Below are 15,955 nucleotides of genomic sequence, written 5' to 3' on the forward strand. Positions count from 1 at the left end.
TGGTCCTGTTGACATCATTCAACGCCATCTGTAGGTGAACGATAATTTCTGGATAAATTTTTATGACATATTTTTTAAAAAAGAACTAAAAAACACAAAAACGTGTGGATTTTCATCAACATCATTTAAAAATCTGTGTATTTAGTTGAATATGTATCAGTACATATATTTGGACCCACATTTTCAAATACTTCCCGCCTAAAGTCTGAACACTAAGAAGTGTACCGATCTAATTTATTAAATCTTTCTGCAGCTTTATTTTGGATTAACTTAATTTCAAGCACTTTTGACTCTTCGACTTTTTGCTTGAGATCTTCAATGAGATCCTTCTTTTTTATCTGCAAAGTCGATTCTTGGTTGAGTAGTTCTTCCAGTTTAGTCGAGCGATTGTCTTGGAATTCAGAGATTCGTCGGTCAAGATCTTTTACTTTCTCCTCCAGGACGAATATCTCGTCATTGGTCAAATTTCTCAACTGTTTGATTTCTTCTTCCCTTTCGGACAAGATTTTTTCCATTTCTCTAAAGTGCTCCGTGTTTTTATCGTCGCTGAGCAAATTCTGTTGGAGTTCATAGACAGACTTTTGTTCTTCTGTCCAAGCCATTTCTTTTGTCAATTTTTCTTCTTTTCTATGGATCAGCTGCTGTTGAGTTTCTTCCTTTTGCACCGTCAAATGCGTCAAGGATTCTCCAAGCTCAAGTTCTTGCTTATCCTTAAATATTCGCTGCAAATAACTGTCAAGCATTTCCAATGTCCGGAAGCCATTTTTGATATCTCTCTCCAATTGCTTGAGGGTGCCCACAGATTCCTCTCCGTCAACCGATGAATTTTGAGAAGAAGTACATCTGATGGTAAACTAAAAATATACAAAATTGTAAACTTGTGAAATCCTATTCAGAGAATCAATCTATTACCTCTTCTTCACCATGAGAAACAGTCTCTCTATATTGATCAATAATATTTGTTATCACAATATCTGACAGAACTGGAGATTTTTTCTTCCTGGATTTTTCTGCAGCTTTCTTTTTCTAAAATGTCATTCAACATATGAAAAGAGGAATTTGAACCTGCTTAATTGTTTAGCGTTTTACCTTTGATTTAGAAGCTCGCTTAGTTTTGGGTGGTGATTCATCTCCAGATGTTTCAGGTGTCCCTTGAAATGGGCTTTCACTCTTGTGAACATAACCTTCTGTAGCATCATCTGTAATTAAAAGTCAGTTAGTTGTTTACAACAACTTTAAAAAATATTCTAACCTGAACTGTTGTTTTCTATACACTTTGGTTTCTTTGTTGGAGGGAATGTTGGGACAGCGGTAGGTTTTAGATGTTTCTGCTTTGATGTCGGAATGTAGCAGTCTTCTGAAAAATGTTCCCCACAAATATATGTGTTATCGCAGTTGTGCGCTTTCTTTCTCGTTTTAGACTGCCGAAATCCTCCATTTGCACTAATGGCCTCTAGCCATTTTCCTCTCAAAAGTTCATTTGATGGTAAACTGTGATAGCTTAATTTTTCCGTCTTGTAATTTGAATTTGTGCATCCAATGATATCACAGCTACGACCCATTTTATGCTATTTACGTAGAAAGCAACAATTTACAATGCACTTTTACGATTTATTGATTATTTATGTTTGGCTTAACAAAGTGGACACACACTGTCACTCCACCAACGACTCAACGAGTGAGTTGACAATATCGTCTGCTCTATTGACAAGACAGCGACGCCATCTATAGTCTCCACATTTCCCGATCCAGAGTAGGTCGATCTAAGAGGGAATTTCTGCAGTATTTGAAATTTGAATCAACCTTTTCTTACAAGAAAGAAGAAAAGCACCAGCAGAAAAGATTTGAAATTTCAACTATTGTGGACATTTAAAAAAATACAAAAATTAATGCAAAACATTTTCAAAGTATATTTTTAACGTTTCCAACAAAAACATGGATGTTTTACAAATCTATTTCATTTGCCTCAACTGTCAACTCTCCCCTTCCCCGTCCCCATGCTTCGACCGGATCGACCCCCATTTGAAGAAAAGTGTTCCATAAGAACTTCCAGTGGAAGGTCATTCAGCACAGCCTCAAGCCTGGATTGATGCTCTACCATCATTCGGGAATTTAGTACACACAGATCGTCAAGAGCTTGGGCCAATATAAATTTAATTTGTGACATCTTAGCAAGTTTCTTTCTCAATGACTCATTTTCGGCTTGCAATTCAATCAAATTGGGAGATGGCTCGCCAGAGGATTCACTGCAACACAGAAAAACAAATGAATACTTAAATCTTGAGCAAAAAAAAACAAAATACAGTTATTGTGGTTCTCTCTTGCAAAGTTGCATCATCCTCATGCATTAAGCAAGTGGAAAGATGGATACTAATTAGTAATTAAAAACACTAATTAAAAAAAAAAATAACCTTGGTGTTGTTGGTTCACTTTTATTCTCTGCTTCTTGACTGGACTGGACAGCTGAAGTACTTTTATCCATTTTTCTTCTTTGCAACCTTAAGAATAATAATGAAAAAAAAAGATAAAACAAATGAAGTAATGAAAATAAACTTTTGTCAATTTTACCGTTTATAAGCAGAACCTTTGCACGACTCGAATCAGAAAGCGACTGAACTTCTTTTCAGTAGAGCTTCACGTGAACTGTGAACTGAAATTGTCAGGCGCTCACAGAAGGGGTGGGAAGTCTGGGATTTTTACCCTTGAGTAACAGACAGACAGGGACATCATAAATGATTGAAATAAATTCAGCGTGATGTATTATGAAACGGAGATGTCATTTTCATTATATCCAAGGTTATTACTACCCTACCCCTTCTAAACAGTTTTCTCTACAATCAAGAAAAGAACCAGCAGAAAAAATTTCAACTTTTTAGCTTTTGTAGACGCTGGCATTAAAACAAATACGAAAATTAATGTAAAACATTTTTAGAGTATATTATAAACGTTTCCAACAAAAACATTAAGAATGGAAAAGGATTGGGGGAAAATGTCACCTATTTTTTGTTTGGGGGCTTTTGGGTCTGGAAAGAAAGAATGAGTTGCACTGGTTTTGAACACTAAAAAATGCATAATACAGTCGAGGTAGGAACACGTTGAGATGGCAATTTCTGAGTAATCATCCCATGGCATCGTTGAGTTCAAGTGGATCCGATTCGGCAAGTCGGTCCAATTTGTTCAACCTCTCTTCCGCTTTCTTATGGCTGTCGGCTATGGCTTCTTGATAAGCAATTTTGATTAATTTCATTTCCAGCATCTTACTGGCATGAATGCGCTCTTTGAGATTACAAATAATGTCCCTCTTTTTCGTATCCATGTTGGAGATTTGATTTTGTATGGAAGTCGCTATCACTTCCATGGTAGCCAACAGGTTGTTGAAATTGGCTTTCAGCTCACTTATTTGACGATCGAGATCTTTTTCTCTTTGCTTTAAACTCAGTAATTCGTCGCTGATTGGCTTCAGATTGTTTTCCATCTGCTTGGCTTGCAGTTTACTCTCTTCCAGCTTCTTTTCAATGGCACGAAACTGTTGCGGGTTCTCTTTGGCGTCCATTAAATTCAGTTCCACTTGAAGTTTCTTGACCACTATTTGCTGTTCCAAAAAGGCCATTTCCTGTGTCAATTTCTTGTTTTCGACCAGAACAAGTGGACTGTGAACTTTTTCTCTTTCTTCGGCTAAACGCGTCAATTTCAATATCTCCGGCCATTGACTGTCCGCCGGTCTGCACGTCTCGTCGCGAGTTTGCTGAGACATGGCGACACGAAGGGCGGCGATTTTCTGCTTCTGCTCCGATAGCAAATTCCGTTCTTTGACCAATTCAGACTCGATGGTCGTCACCAGCGTACGGAAACGATTTTCGATGTCAACTTCCAACTGCTCCTTCTCATTCAGATGTTGGATTTTATCTTCCAAAAGGACATCGATGGCACAAGCGCAAGAATTTTTGGGATAAATCGCCACCGTATTATCGGATTTATTGGCACAATCCATTGCAGCAGTCGCGGTGAGTGGTGCAGTCGACTGGCTTCTCTCGTTGGAGCTGGGCGTTGCATTTCCGTACGGTCTCGGGGTAGAAATTTTCTTCTCCTGGAACAGAAAAGACAAATTAATTTTCTTTCTTTGACTAAATTGACACGTATACTAACCTTTGATTTAGCCGTAACGACTCCGTTGATTTCTTCTGTAGGCTGTGAGTGAGGCGAGTTGAGTCGACTGGCGGAACGAGGAGTGGGAGGAGCAGGTTGATCGCATTCTTTAGCGACGGATGTGACAGGGTTTTCCAGGATTACTTCATCGTTTTGACTTTTGTACTTTTCGACGAGCTGTTGGTAGACGGAAGTGATGGCGTCGGTGGAATCGCGGTTGCGGATGACTTCGAGACACAGGTCAGAGATGATGGACGCGTTCCGGACAATGTCCGACTTTGGTTCGTTGAATTTGTAGGCATTGGAGCAGATGGTGCGGACGTCGTACTGGACGGCGGCCAGGCGCCGATAAAATCGGTTGTCCAGTCTCGCCTTCACCGTCGACAGATCCATCGGCGGATATTTAACTACAAATACGTAAAGCGGGTAGGCCTCAAGGTTGACGGGCGCAGTGAAAGGTTTGGCAGCCGTCAGGTTCATGATTTTGCTGATTCCGGACGAGATGCGGTCGCACTCAAAGTCCATGTCACCTACTGGTGGCCAGTCCACGATCTGAGGTTTGTATGAGGCGCTGTCGGGGCAGTCGATCGATCCTGGCATGTTGACTTTGTTGACGGACCTAGGCCGCCCTCTTGGCTTCTTCGTGGTTTCGTGCAAATCCCAGGGACTCAGGCGTTCCATTTCGCCATTTTCCCATCTGATGCGGTAGCAGAGAAACAAGGAATTTGGGCAGTGCGTGCTGAAAGGTTCCCGCATCTCAATCTGTCCTTCCCGCCACGAGTCATTCCTGTAGCTGCGGAATCGTTCACCGGGCTGCCAGTCACGCCGAATAGCCCAATCGTAAAACTGTTTGAGAACCAAGAAATCGGGAACTCCGTCGACGTTGTGGTACTTGACGGTAAACGATCCGCCATTCAAGACTCCCGACTTTGTTTCTAGACCGGATTCGGTATCGGGCGTAAGGCGAAGCTAATATAATTAGGAATATTATCATTATTATCCACAGATTCTAGACATTCAATTTTTTACCTTCAAGCAGAAAAGTCTGTTTGGTGGTTTAATATCGTACTTGATTCCGATTATTTTCACCAACTCCTGCTCATTCAGCCAAGGAAGCGAACGCAGATGCAGGTCGGAATGTTTGTGCTGATTAACCGCATCCACGTAAAGTTCATGACCTGTAACAGATAACAAATACAGGTGAATAAACTGACAATGAATGATAAACAATGCAAAAAGTTACCTTGTCTAAAGTAAATGACTTCGTCGCCCATTTGGGGTTGGAAAGGAGTTATGCGTGAGTGTACCGAAGTCAAGAGATCGGACGGACGCAACGCTTCGGCGGGCAGATATAAACCGCTGTTCAACGTCACGGGATTTGATATTCTAATTCGAGCACGTTTAGCCGGGATGGGTGTCCACATTCTCTCTGAACTCTCGACCGTCCAGTCGGAATAATCTGATGAAGATGAGGAATGGTCCAATTCGATGTCGTCGCACATTTCACTGGCCCTGTCGCTCTCGAAATCATACGAATAAACTTTGGCACGATTGGAGGCAAAGTCTTCGTCGGTCATGGATCTAGTCGACCTGCGACCTAGTAAAATGTGAAACGAAATTATTCGACGGAATAAAATAAATGGAGGACAAAAAATATTTTGTTTACCGGTAGATGCAGGTGTGTGGGGCGATTTTTGTTGTTGGGGACTTGCATAGCTTCGAGGCGAACGTTGGGAAATGCCGTCAAAGATGGAGGCTATTGGAAAAGAAAAACATGTGTTACGAAGTAGCAATATTTGGCCAGTTGACACACTGCTTTGTTAACCTGGGAATATTTTTGGAAGGGCCCCTTGTCTCAGTCTCCATTGCAGTGGATGATACTGGTAGAAATCTTTTTTCCCATTGATGACGATTGTTTTACCTTTGATTATGTCATGTTCTTGGAAGTGCAAAGCGCAAACTCTGTGTGTCTGCTTCAAAGGGCCTTTCCTTGGCAAGATGTTTTCCCATTTCTTACGCTGGTGATTATCCTTGGGGACCCAAAACAATGTGTACTTTTCCGGATTACTCTTTAGTGTGTTTTTGCAATGTGGGATGCAACACTCATTTGTCATCGTTAACTATTTGAAACAAATGAGAAATTTAGACGTGATTAAGAGAAATCAATATGTTTCTAGCAGTCGCCTAAGCCGAATGCAGACATTTTTGTTTACAGAATTAAGACTTTGAACTTAATTTGTTTTCTAAATCACTGGATAACTGATAAACTAGTCGTTTAGTCGATAAAACATTACCTGTTATTAACAGTATGACGAAGGTATCCAATTAGGCCCCAATCTCGAGATTGAATTTGCCAAATCACAGCTTTTTTTAAATTTGTACACGTGTCATGTTGGCTGCAATATTTACACGAGACGACATCTAGCGGTCGATTTTGACAAATGTTCCTAGATGGCGTTGACGTGCACAATTTTTCGATGAAATTTCATCGGGAATATTATTATTAGCCCTCTCTGATGTGTGTATTATGCCACACACAACAATTGCATCGTAAAACAAAATCTTTTTGCTGTAAAGAAAAATAATGTGTAGAGATAATTGTCGGAGTATAGAAACGAAGCAGTAGCGCTCTAGTCTACATTACATACTCATTTCTTTCAAATAAATAAGAGAGAAAAACTGAAAAAAACATTCCTCTTTTCTTTTTAAATACCGTGAGATTGTCATCATTTCGAAGCAGCAACAGTCATGCCGTTTGTTTTTATGAACACACGGTACCGAAAGGAAATAGCGGACATAAAAATTGCTGCTCACCTCTCCAGAGTCGTTGAAGAGACGATCGTCTGTTTTGTTTTTAACTGCGGGAAATTTAAAAAAAGAAAAAGAAAAAAAAACTTTTGTTGCCCATAAAAAAAGAAGAACCGACCTCCCCTCCTTTTATATTCCAAAAAGAAAAAAACTACCGGTCGTGCGGCATTGCAGCAGACAAAGAAGGCGAAACGAATATTCGTGTAATAATAAATGTAACGAAAAACCCCGTCATTAGAGAAGAAAAAAAAAACGTTGTGTTACGTAAAAAGGTTCACGTGATAAAAGGCTCAATAGTAAATCTGGAGAAAGAGTCAATATATATAATTCGCGGCCAAGAAATGTTGGACACATATCCTCTGCCTCCCGCCGTGATATGTTATTGAGCGACGTCCAATAATAAATAAAAAATGAGACTCGGCGTTCCACTTGAACCTTTCCAAAAAATAAGAAGAAGAAGAAGTTATGGCATGCCCTTAAAAAGGAGCGGCGAAGAAGAAGGTCTGCTACAGTATATACACACACAGAAAAAGGCAGGAGCAACAGCAGCAGCAGCACTGACGCGGCCATATAAAATACAACAAGGCACTTTTTTAATGGCAGTCGGCATCGTTTGAAGCCAATGCGCTCTGTATACACACACACGTCGTCGGGCTATCTATCAGTTTATCCTCCCGCAAACATGTGTGCTGCTGCTCCTGCTGCTGCTGTGTTATTTCCTTAGCTCAAAAGTTACAAACAGCCCCCCGAAAGAAAAAGAAAAATTTCAAAATTTTTTCGACGGGAATTTGTTGTTGGCGTTGGACCAAAGGCGAAGAAAAAATTGGGAATTCCCCTGGAACGAAAAAATGTGAAAATAATAATAATAAAAGATGGATGGATGGAGTTGGCCAGGCGAAATGAAGACGTAACAAATGACCCCGTGGTGGATCGAGAGAGACTCTTGTGTATATTATCTCTCATCTACTGTTGGTTGTCTATATGTGAGTATAGATGTATATTATAGATATGATGATGTATATAAATACATCTCGACGCGCCACACGCTCCTGCTGCTGCTCCTTGTGTATTATAAATTCTCCTGCGTGGCGGCGAGTAGAGAGAGCCAACAACTCTCTCCCATGGCTTTCCAACAAGACAAAGTCGTAAATCTGGCTCATTAAAAACCAGCTGCCATCGATATATAGACACACACAGCTCACCGCTCAGCTCAGCTCAGCTCTCTGCTCTGTCTTACATTATTTATAAGACGTAATCAGACGAGTTCTCTTATTATTATTCTGTTGGATGGGCGGCGAACATGATCAGCAGCAGCAGCAGCACTGACGGATGAACGATGACGTCCCGTCGCTCGTCAATATTTTAAAACCGGCCCAGGCCCATCAGGTCTCAGGTCTCCCCCCATCAATACAAAGGAATTTCTTTGATGGAAATATAAAAACGGGGTCGCGATTGACGTTATCATGTCATTGGGATAGACCGACTCCCGTGCCATCAATCAAAAGTGGCTCTACAAATGTCAACCCAGCAGCAGGCCAGCAACTCTCTCTCTTCTAAAAAGAGAGAGAAAACACGTGTACATCTATTGAAGCTGCTAGCTGCAGCTCGAGTGAAGATGGATGGAGGGGCCCATAGGCGGGGGGTTGCTGGTTTATTGTTGACAAGTCAGCGGGATGCATTTAAACGTTTTTCCGTTCCTTTCTTATAATCTATGGCCCCTTACACACAGAACAACAACACAATGTACAAAGTAGTTTTGGCTGGGGAACAGGTGAGAGAGAGATGAAGGGCTGGCAACCCAAAATCGATTGAGCTCGACGTGAAATGATCAATGACCGAGTAAAGGTCATTTCATTATAAATATCAAGAAAAGGTTTTCCAGTCAAGTTGATGTGTAGTGCAAGAGGGGCCAGCCAGGCCAGCCAGGCCAGCCCAGCAGTAGTACACAAAAGAAAAAGAAAGAAAAAAGGTTCTTTGATTTATGATATGGCAGCGATAAAGAAAAGGGAGAAATGGTGGGGTGGTGTCGGCTCGACCGAGCTAAAAGATAAATGGCTCTCTCCTATATTATCCCACATGTACACTAGTCTACCACCACCAGCACTATAGGCTACTAGCTATTCACTCCCCTCTCTTCTACATTTTTATAAATATTTTCTCTCTTCTCTTTGGCTGCTCCTTGTTGGAAAAACGAACGAGCCGCCCTTATAAGAACCGCCACACAGCGTATAGCAACCGACACGTCTTCTTCTTCTTTCTTTCTTTTTACCAGAAATAAATGGCCCATAATTCACCCAAAGGGGCTTTAACTCGCATCCACAGCGTGTACACACAACCCGCAAAATGATAAAGCTACATCCACCCCTCCTATAGCTCCTAGCTCCTACCCAACCACCCGTTTTTAATGTGTATACGCGCCATCACGACAGTGGGGCCAGCAGCATATACAAATCCATCCATCGCGTCTTTTTAGTGTCGTGCCACGTCAAAGCCTTAGTTACGGGCGGTAGAATCTGAAAACTTATTACAAATTCGTAATTCAAATTTGGCGCGCTTCATCCCCAGTTCCAAAATGACGTCGGGGGCCCATTCATCATCACCACCACGGCGCAACCCAAAATCTCCTTCTGCTGCTGCTGCCTCCGTTATAATAATAATAAACAAACGCGCCCGTCCATTGTTATTAAGTTGTCATGGAGACTCGCGTGTAAAATAAAAAAACCCGTTTTTAATTTTAGCGCAGAGAATTTCCAGTGTGTCTTTTTTTGAAATGATTTCATTTTACTTTTATTTTTTAATTGATGGGAGAAAAGAGAAAAAAGCGTCACGAAATGTTACGGACATTTCGTCCAAGTTGATGTGTTGCGCTGGGGGGCATATCAAACGAGACACGAGTCCCCCCCTGCTGCGCGCGCGAGATTAATGAGTTTGAATAAAATTTCCCGTCCAGTGTGTGTGTGTGGATTGATGTCCAGGCGCGCGGGAGAGACACACACAGGACACGCGCCATCCTCCTTATCCAAAAAAAAATAAGAAGAAAATGATAACAAGTCGCTGCCGCCCGCTCTCTAGTCGTCGGCAACTGGACAAGAGAGAGAAAGGGCCGGCCCCACTTGACTTTTTGGCTGGACATGACCAAAAGGCAAACAGACAGCGCGCCAGCCCTTATAGCATCTCACAGTACAGACAAGACATGCAGGAGAGAAGAGAGAAGATAAATGTCGTGTGATTGAAAGACATATGGTCGGCTGTCAGGTGCACATGCTGCCCGGCTCTGCTTCTGGACTCCCATGGATGGACCTGTCCCATTATTCTCCTCCTCTTCCTTTTTTAAAACTTTCCAGTTAAATTCCACACCCCTCTTTCTTTATTTTCTCTATCGTGAATTTATTTCGTGATTTTTTCTTTTACCGGGCTACCGGGCAAACCGGTCCTTAAACAAGTCTCTACTAGGTCTACTACTGCTGCTGGATCAGTTTGGTCACGTCATCTTTCTTTCGCCAAATATCGAGCAGCAGCAGACGGGCGGAATTCAATTGCCCGTCGCGCGTCCGTCGCTCGTGTGTCAATCAAAGTCAAAAGTTTTCCTTCTTTTTTTCCTAAACCCTCTGGCAGGTGATTGATCACGCGCCGACATTTCTCTACCCCCCTCTCGTCGTCCATATAAAGGTGTACACATACACAAGCGGGGCAGAGTAGAGACGGTGGGTGGCTGATTGCGTGATGACTCGCCTCGTTTATTTTATCCCGACGGAATGAGAAAAAGAAAAAAAAAGTTACGACACACAACAGAGGACACAGTTGCGAGCAGCAGACGAGAGAGAGACGTGAATTGAATCGTCAAAATCTTTTTTTTTGTTTGAGCTCATTAAAAACCCGAAAAAAGAAAACGGGACCTGTCTGTGATGAGATGTTTGACCGGCTCATTTATTCACTCTCCCGCCGATCTCCCGGCACAGATAATTCAACCCGAATTTATAAAATTTTTTTCGGGTTACATGTTCGTTTCTACAAAGTTTAATTGTATCGGAGAGACTATTCCCATTTTTGGGCTGATTGGGAAATGTGCAATTTCATTTTGATTCTTTTTATTTAGGTGGAAGGAGGGGGGAGAGCATGTGCGTGTGAGAGTCGAAAAAGATTCCGGCCGGATGATGGATGGGTTTGGATATAGCTAGTAGACGCCTGGCGTCGCCCTTAACATATAGACCCCGGCCGTCGCTTTGATGATGATGTACAACTCTCTACTACTACTACTACTAAGGCTGTTTGGTAGTTGGGGGGAGATGATTGCCGTTTCGCCTGCCTTTATACACACTCCTACAACAACAACAACAACAACTACAGCAACTACTACTACTGGATGTGTGGCTGTGTTTTGATGGATATGTTTTTTTCTGCTGTGGAAGAAGAACGACTTTTTCGCTGCCGTGTATTTTATACCCGTAAAAAAAACGCCCCGGGATAAGAAGGGACGCATGTACAGCAATCAACGATGGATGGATGGATGGATGGATAGTGGTGGGGGAGAGAAATGGATGATTGAAAATCATCACCATTAAAACTAGAAAGGGGCGGGACACGAAATGGGCCGTCGTTAGATTATATTCCCCCGTTCTTCTTCTCCTTTCGTGTGGTAAAATATACACGGCAGCAATATACAGCCATACCAACTATACATGTGTGTAGCTCGGCGCAGGCAGCAATAGCCTACAATAATCATCATCATAATAATATACAGGTAGATGTAATAAATATATATAGAAGAGCGTGGGGCTGGCCTCGGCTCCTCGGCTCCTGGGCTCCTCTTTTCCAGTTGTCCTTAAATATATACAGCAGCAGCAGCAGCAGCCAGCGTCTCCATATATAATCATTTTAATGATACATCCATCCCCCTTCACCATCACTCCCGCTTGGCCCACAATGTCCGAGAACCAAACAACACCACCACCACCACGATCCATATAAGTTGTTGTGCAATTTCAATTCGCTTCGAATCAACTTTGATATATACAAGATTCGCGCCAGACAAAATACACATCCCCAATGATTTATACATATAACGCGGGATATGCGTCTATAAAAGGCCGTGAATAATAATGAACAACGAGGATTACACCCGCCCTTGCGTTATTTGCCAGTTTTCAGCTTCTGTTTTATTTATTCCAAGGTCCATTTTATATAAAAACCCACAGTCTGGTTCAAAAAATATTATTATTAATGGTCCTTTTTTAAAAAATAAATAAATACACCCGACACACGCGACTGAAAATTAACTTTCCATTGAACGAATTCACGCTCAACTCTTATTAGTTATTTGGATAACTAAAAGAAAAAAAAAAGAAGTTGGTGTTTTGGGTGCTCGTTCCCAATTTATTCGGGGAAAAAGAAACTTGCGGTCGATATAACCAAATTGTTATCATGTGCGCACTTGAATTATTATATACGTCGTGTGGTTGTTGTTTTCCACTGAACGAACGGACGAAAAAATGTGATGATGTGAGTACGAGTCAACATGCAATCGCCACATACATCAGACGAGAAATATATATCACCTTATAGTAGTATGTATTATTATTATTATTTAGTCTGGCCGCGGCTGATATTATCAGCCGGACGATGATCAATTCTCTTTTGGTCTGAGAAATACTCCCCAAGAAAAAAAAAATTAAAGGTGAGAAAAAGAAAAGAAGCGTGAACGACATCAAAAAGTGAAAATATCGCCCGTCTATCTATCTGTGTGTGGGGAAGGAATGGATGGATGGAAAGCTAGCTAGCTCCAGTTTTTTTGGCCGTCTCTCTCCCTAATTAGTGGCCGGTTATAATCATCAGGTTGGAGCGCAACTCTCTTTCTTCTTCGTCTGCTGCTAATAGTAGACTGTGGCAAAAGCAACTGGGAAAAAGAAGAAACGATCCATCACACACACACACAGCACGCCGCTCACCTGCTACCCCGCCTGTGTGTGTTTGTATGTGCGGTGATCACAGGTTGTCGGTGGGGAAAATTGAGCGAAGATGGCCGGGCATGGCCGCCAGCCGTCAAAAAACAAGGACCGCCCTTTTCCGGCCGTTTATTACACATCACCATCGTCATCATCATCATCATCATCTGCATACACACAGCACAAAAATGATGATGATGACTGCCCCAGGCATCCGCCCGTTCTCTACGTATACATCTTTCACCCCCACCGTTAAGATAAGAAAAATTATTAAAAAATCAATTTTTCCTTTTGAATTTTCCTGATTATTTTATTGGTACGGATGTCAAACGGGAGAGAAAGTCAAAACTATTTTTACAAAACAAAACAAAATGGCCGAATCACTCGACACGCACTCAAATTGGCTGTACACTTGGAGTCTGAACCAAAATAGTTCCAGTTTTGTATTAAGGCGGTGCTGCTCCTCCTGGAGGTGCGGGACCCGCAGACGGAAGGACTACACCCTGCTGCTGTCTAGACCCTGACGGCTGATTGGCCGCCTGCTGTTGCTGCTGATGGGCGAAAAGTGACAGGTGAGAGTAGTAAGGGGCAAGGGCCGGATTCAAATGCTGGAAAAGTGATGCCGTCGATGGAGGTGGGCCGTAAGGTCCGGCGGAGGCGGCCATAGCCTGCGCCATGGCGGCCGCCATTCCCGGATGATGGTGAGGATGGAACGGGAAAGGACTACTCGGTTGTTGTTGTTGTTGTTGTGTGGTGGCCGGATTGCTTTTGCCGTACGGATGATAACGTGCGGCTGACAATGGACTAAGGGGCGGAGTCGGATAGGCTGCCCGCATCATCGATGATGGATGGGCCGATGGATGAGCGAAAGCTGCCGCGCTCACTGGACCGTCCGATGAATTGGCCGCCGAGAGATTCGTGTGCGTGCGGAGGTGCTGGAGGAGATCGTCGGATGAGCCGAACCTTTTGCCGCAATAATTGTCACCCACGATCCAATTGCAAACGTATGGCCGGTTGTTGTGCGGCGAAGACGGGCCGGGACTGGACGACGACATCATCAAGTGCTGGGCAGAAATCGGGACTTTAAGGTGGTCGCATTGGACGCCCAAACCGCATCCGGCCGTGCACACCATGTGAACTCCTGTCGACGAAGGTGGTGGTGGTCCGGAATTGTTGTTGTTGTTGGCTGGGCATCCGGTGCAGTAAGGATCACGACACGGAGGATTTGGATCAGATTTGGATCCGGCGCGATTGATTGCAGCGTTGCCATATTGTTGTTGTTGCATGGCTTGCTGGAGAGCGGCGGAATAAGCGGCGGCCGGATGGCCGGCCAAGTAGCCGCTCATCATAGCAGCAGCGGTGGATGTGGGGATAAAAGGATTGTGTCCGGCGGCGACGGAAGAGGAAGATTTGGCGGCATTCAAGGCACTGGCGTAGGCGCCGAAATCCATGGCTGACGGATGATGAGGTGGACCGTAACCCCCACCTCCTCCTCCTGCGTAAGGAGATGAATGCGGAGGAGGCGGATAAGGGGCTCCGTAGGGTCCACTGCCGCCCATTCCGGCGGCGGCGGCCATCAGGGATTTGTAACTGTTGGCAAGGGACAAGGCAGCGACGGAAGAAGAAGAAGATGAATCGGGTGATCCGGCTAGTGCTGCCGCCATCATTAGGTGGTGGTGGTGAGACGATGGATGGATGGAAGAAACGCCAGGATGTTGTTGTTGTTGTGACGGGTGTAGGAGGAGGTGACTCATCAATCCTGTTGACACACTGGCCGCCGTCGTTGTCGTCGGTGATTGGTGATCCATCGGGAGACCAGCAGACGATAAATTCTGGCCCGCCGCTGCTGCTGCTGCTGGCCCACCGCCGCTGGATCGATTGGGGTTTTTAGGTGAAGTGCTTTTCGATCGGCGATCCGTTGGCGTCAGTCGGTTGTTGTTTTCGTTGTTGTTGTTGTTGTTCTTTTTGTTTTTAGTCGTTGTTGGAGTGATGACTGCCGGATCGCTGGATCGGTTGTTGTTGTCGACGGACAAGACTGGACTGCTTTTGCTTTCACTTTTCTTGCGTTCCGTTGTTGTTGGTTGTGTTGTTGTTGTTGTTCCGCTGGACGATAAAGTGGACGACGACGACGACGTTTTGACGGCCGGAGGATCTGCTCCGATTTGACTGCAAGTCTGGGCCAGCAGAGCCAACGGACTTTTCTTCGAATCCATCTGGATGATCCGTCCGAAAAAGTAAAATAAAAAAATGTCAGAAAAATGCCAAGCCCCGTAATAAAATGGAAAGAAAAAAGAAGAAACTGGATTGATCTAGACGGGGGTCATGTGAGTTTGGAGTAGAATCACGTGAAAATGTCATATACCGTGGTGGGTGGTGGCGGGTTGAGATATTCCGGTCGCAAATACGGATTGCCGTTGGATGTAAGCATTATCTGCTGATGGGATATCGCACACTTTTCTTATTTCTTATTTCTTTCCAAATTGTAATTTTTTAAAAATATCAATTGACACTTTTATTGGGAGAGAGTCAAAGGGGTTGGTGGTGGGGAGAACACGTACACGTCCAGCAGGGACGAAGCTCAGGAGCCGACTGAGTTTGTCTGTTGTCTGCCCTCGTCACAAGTTGCTGAGACTGCCAGTCGTGGTGGCGCATTGGCGGCGGCGGCTACTGTTTAGTCTTCCTCCTACTTTTCTTTCTTTTCTCTTTTTTCTTTTGATTTTGATGATTTTTATGGTTATTATTGAGGAGGGAGGTCCCCAATGCACTTTTCTTTTCCCAACCATTCGATTGATGACAAGCCGCTGCCGCCGCCATCGCCGTGATTGCCTTTACCTTCCATGTCTGGTGTGGAAGCGGAGTAGAGTAGAGGGGGGAATGGCTGGCTGGCCGTGTGTGTGTGTCAGCTGCTCATTACACCCGAGATGGATGAGCTAATGGGCCGCATCAGCTGATACACATCCGCTCGACTGTTCACCGTTTTTAGTTTGGCTCTACCAGGACGACGGCCATCATTAACACTCTGTTGGATCAAACACAACACAGTGTGTCCATCCATCACC

At 43.7% G+C, this 15,955-nt stretch overlaps 3 protein-coding genes and 1 long non-coding RNA gene across 4 annotated transcripts; all 4 read right to left on the reverse strand.

Moving 5' to 3' along the window:
* Window positions 1–121: 121 nt before the first annotated feature.
* Window positions 122–1,691, reverse strand: LOC124203141 (cytadherence high molecular weight protein 2-like). The gene is made up of 4 exons (XM_046599779.1): window positions 1,253–1,691; window positions 1,090–1,199; window positions 913–1,026; window positions 122–854 (listed from the first exon to the last, which is right to left on the reverse strand). Exons 1-4 carry the CDS (start codon window positions 1,560–1,562, stop codon window positions 213–215), a joined length of 1,176 nt encoding a protein of 391 aa, XP_046455735.1. The 5' UTR covers window positions 1,563–1,691; the 3' UTR covers window positions 122–212.
* Window positions 1,692–1,886: 195 nt separating this feature from the next.
* On the reverse strand, window positions 1,887–2,675 carry LOC124202773. Its single transcript, XR_006878330.1, has 3 exons — window positions 2,569–2,675; window positions 2,412–2,498; window positions 1,887–2,246 (listed from the first exon to the last, which is right to left on the reverse strand). It is a non-coding gene; the product is annotated as an uncharacterized LOC124202773 (long non-coding RNA).
* A 237-nt stretch (window positions 2,676–2,912) lies between these two features.
* LOC124202774 (bromodomain and WD repeat-containing protein 3-like) lies at window positions 2,913–7,469 on the reverse strand. Its single transcript, XM_046599194.1, has 7 exons — window positions 6,441–7,469; window positions 5,972–6,266; window positions 5,813–5,902; window positions 5,390–5,743; window positions 5,176–5,324; window positions 4,147–5,115; window positions 2,913–4,087 (listed from the first exon to the last, which is right to left on the reverse strand). The coding sequence occupies exons 2-7, from the start codon at window positions 6,258–6,260 to the stop codon at window positions 3,119–3,121; spliced, it is 2,820 nt and encodes a 939-aa protein (XP_046455150.1). The 5' UTR covers window positions 6,261–6,266; window positions 6,441–7,469; the 3' UTR covers window positions 2,913–3,118.
* Window positions 7,470–13,178: 5,709 nt separating this feature from the next.
* LOC124202775 (zinc finger protein Noc-like) lies at window positions 13,179–15,955 on the reverse strand. The gene is made up of 2 exons (XM_046599196.1): window positions 15,259–15,955; window positions 13,179–15,109 (listed from the first exon to the last, which is right to left on the reverse strand). The coding sequence occupies exons 1-2, from the start codon at window positions 15,322–15,324 to the stop codon at window positions 13,343–13,345; spliced, it is 1,833 nt and encodes a 610-aa protein (XP_046455152.1). The 5' UTR covers window positions 15,325–15,955; the 3' UTR covers window positions 13,179–13,342.

Source organism: Daphnia pulex, chromosome 9 (genome assembly GCF_021134715.1).
Source record: "Daphnia pulex isolate KAP4 chromosome 9, ASM2113471v1".
Classification (NCBI taxonomy): Eukaryota; Metazoa; Arthropoda; class Branchiopoda; order Diplostraca; family Daphniidae; genus Daphnia; species Daphnia pulex.

Bases quoted from the DNA above. Each gene is read 5' to 3' on its own strand.
- LOC124203141 (XM_046599779.1), bottom strand. From the start codon at position 1,562: ATGGGTCGTAGCTGTGATATCATTGGATGCACAAATTCAAATTACAAG. The intron at 1,027-1,089 runs GTAAAACGCTAA...ATGACATTTTAG, and splicing joins AGCGAGCTTCTAAATCAAAG to AAAAAGAAAGCTGCAGAAAA. The intron at 855-912 runs GTAATAGATTGA...GTATATTTTTAG, and splicing joins TTTCTCATGGTGAAGAAGAG to TTTACCATCAGATGTACTTC.
- LOC124202774 (XM_046599194.1), bottom strand. From the start codon at position 6,260: ATGACAAATGAGTGTTGCATCCCACATTGCAAAAACACACTAAAGAGT. The intron at 5,744-5,812 runs GTAAACAAAATA...ACATTTTACTAG, and splicing joins CCACACACCTGCATCTACCG to GTCGCAGGTCGACTAGATCC. The intron at 5,116-5,175 runs GTAAAAAATTGA...TAATTATATTAG, and splicing joins ACAGACTTTTCTGCTTGAAG to CTTCGCCTTACGCCCGATAC.
- LOC124202775 (XM_046599196.1), bottom strand. From the start codon at position 15,324: ATGCTTACATCCAACGGCAATCCGTATTTGCGACCGGAATATCTCAAC. The intron at 15,110-15,258 runs GTATATGACATT...CGGATCATCCAG, and splicing joins ACCCGCCACCACCCACCACG to ATGGATTCGAAGAAAAGTCC.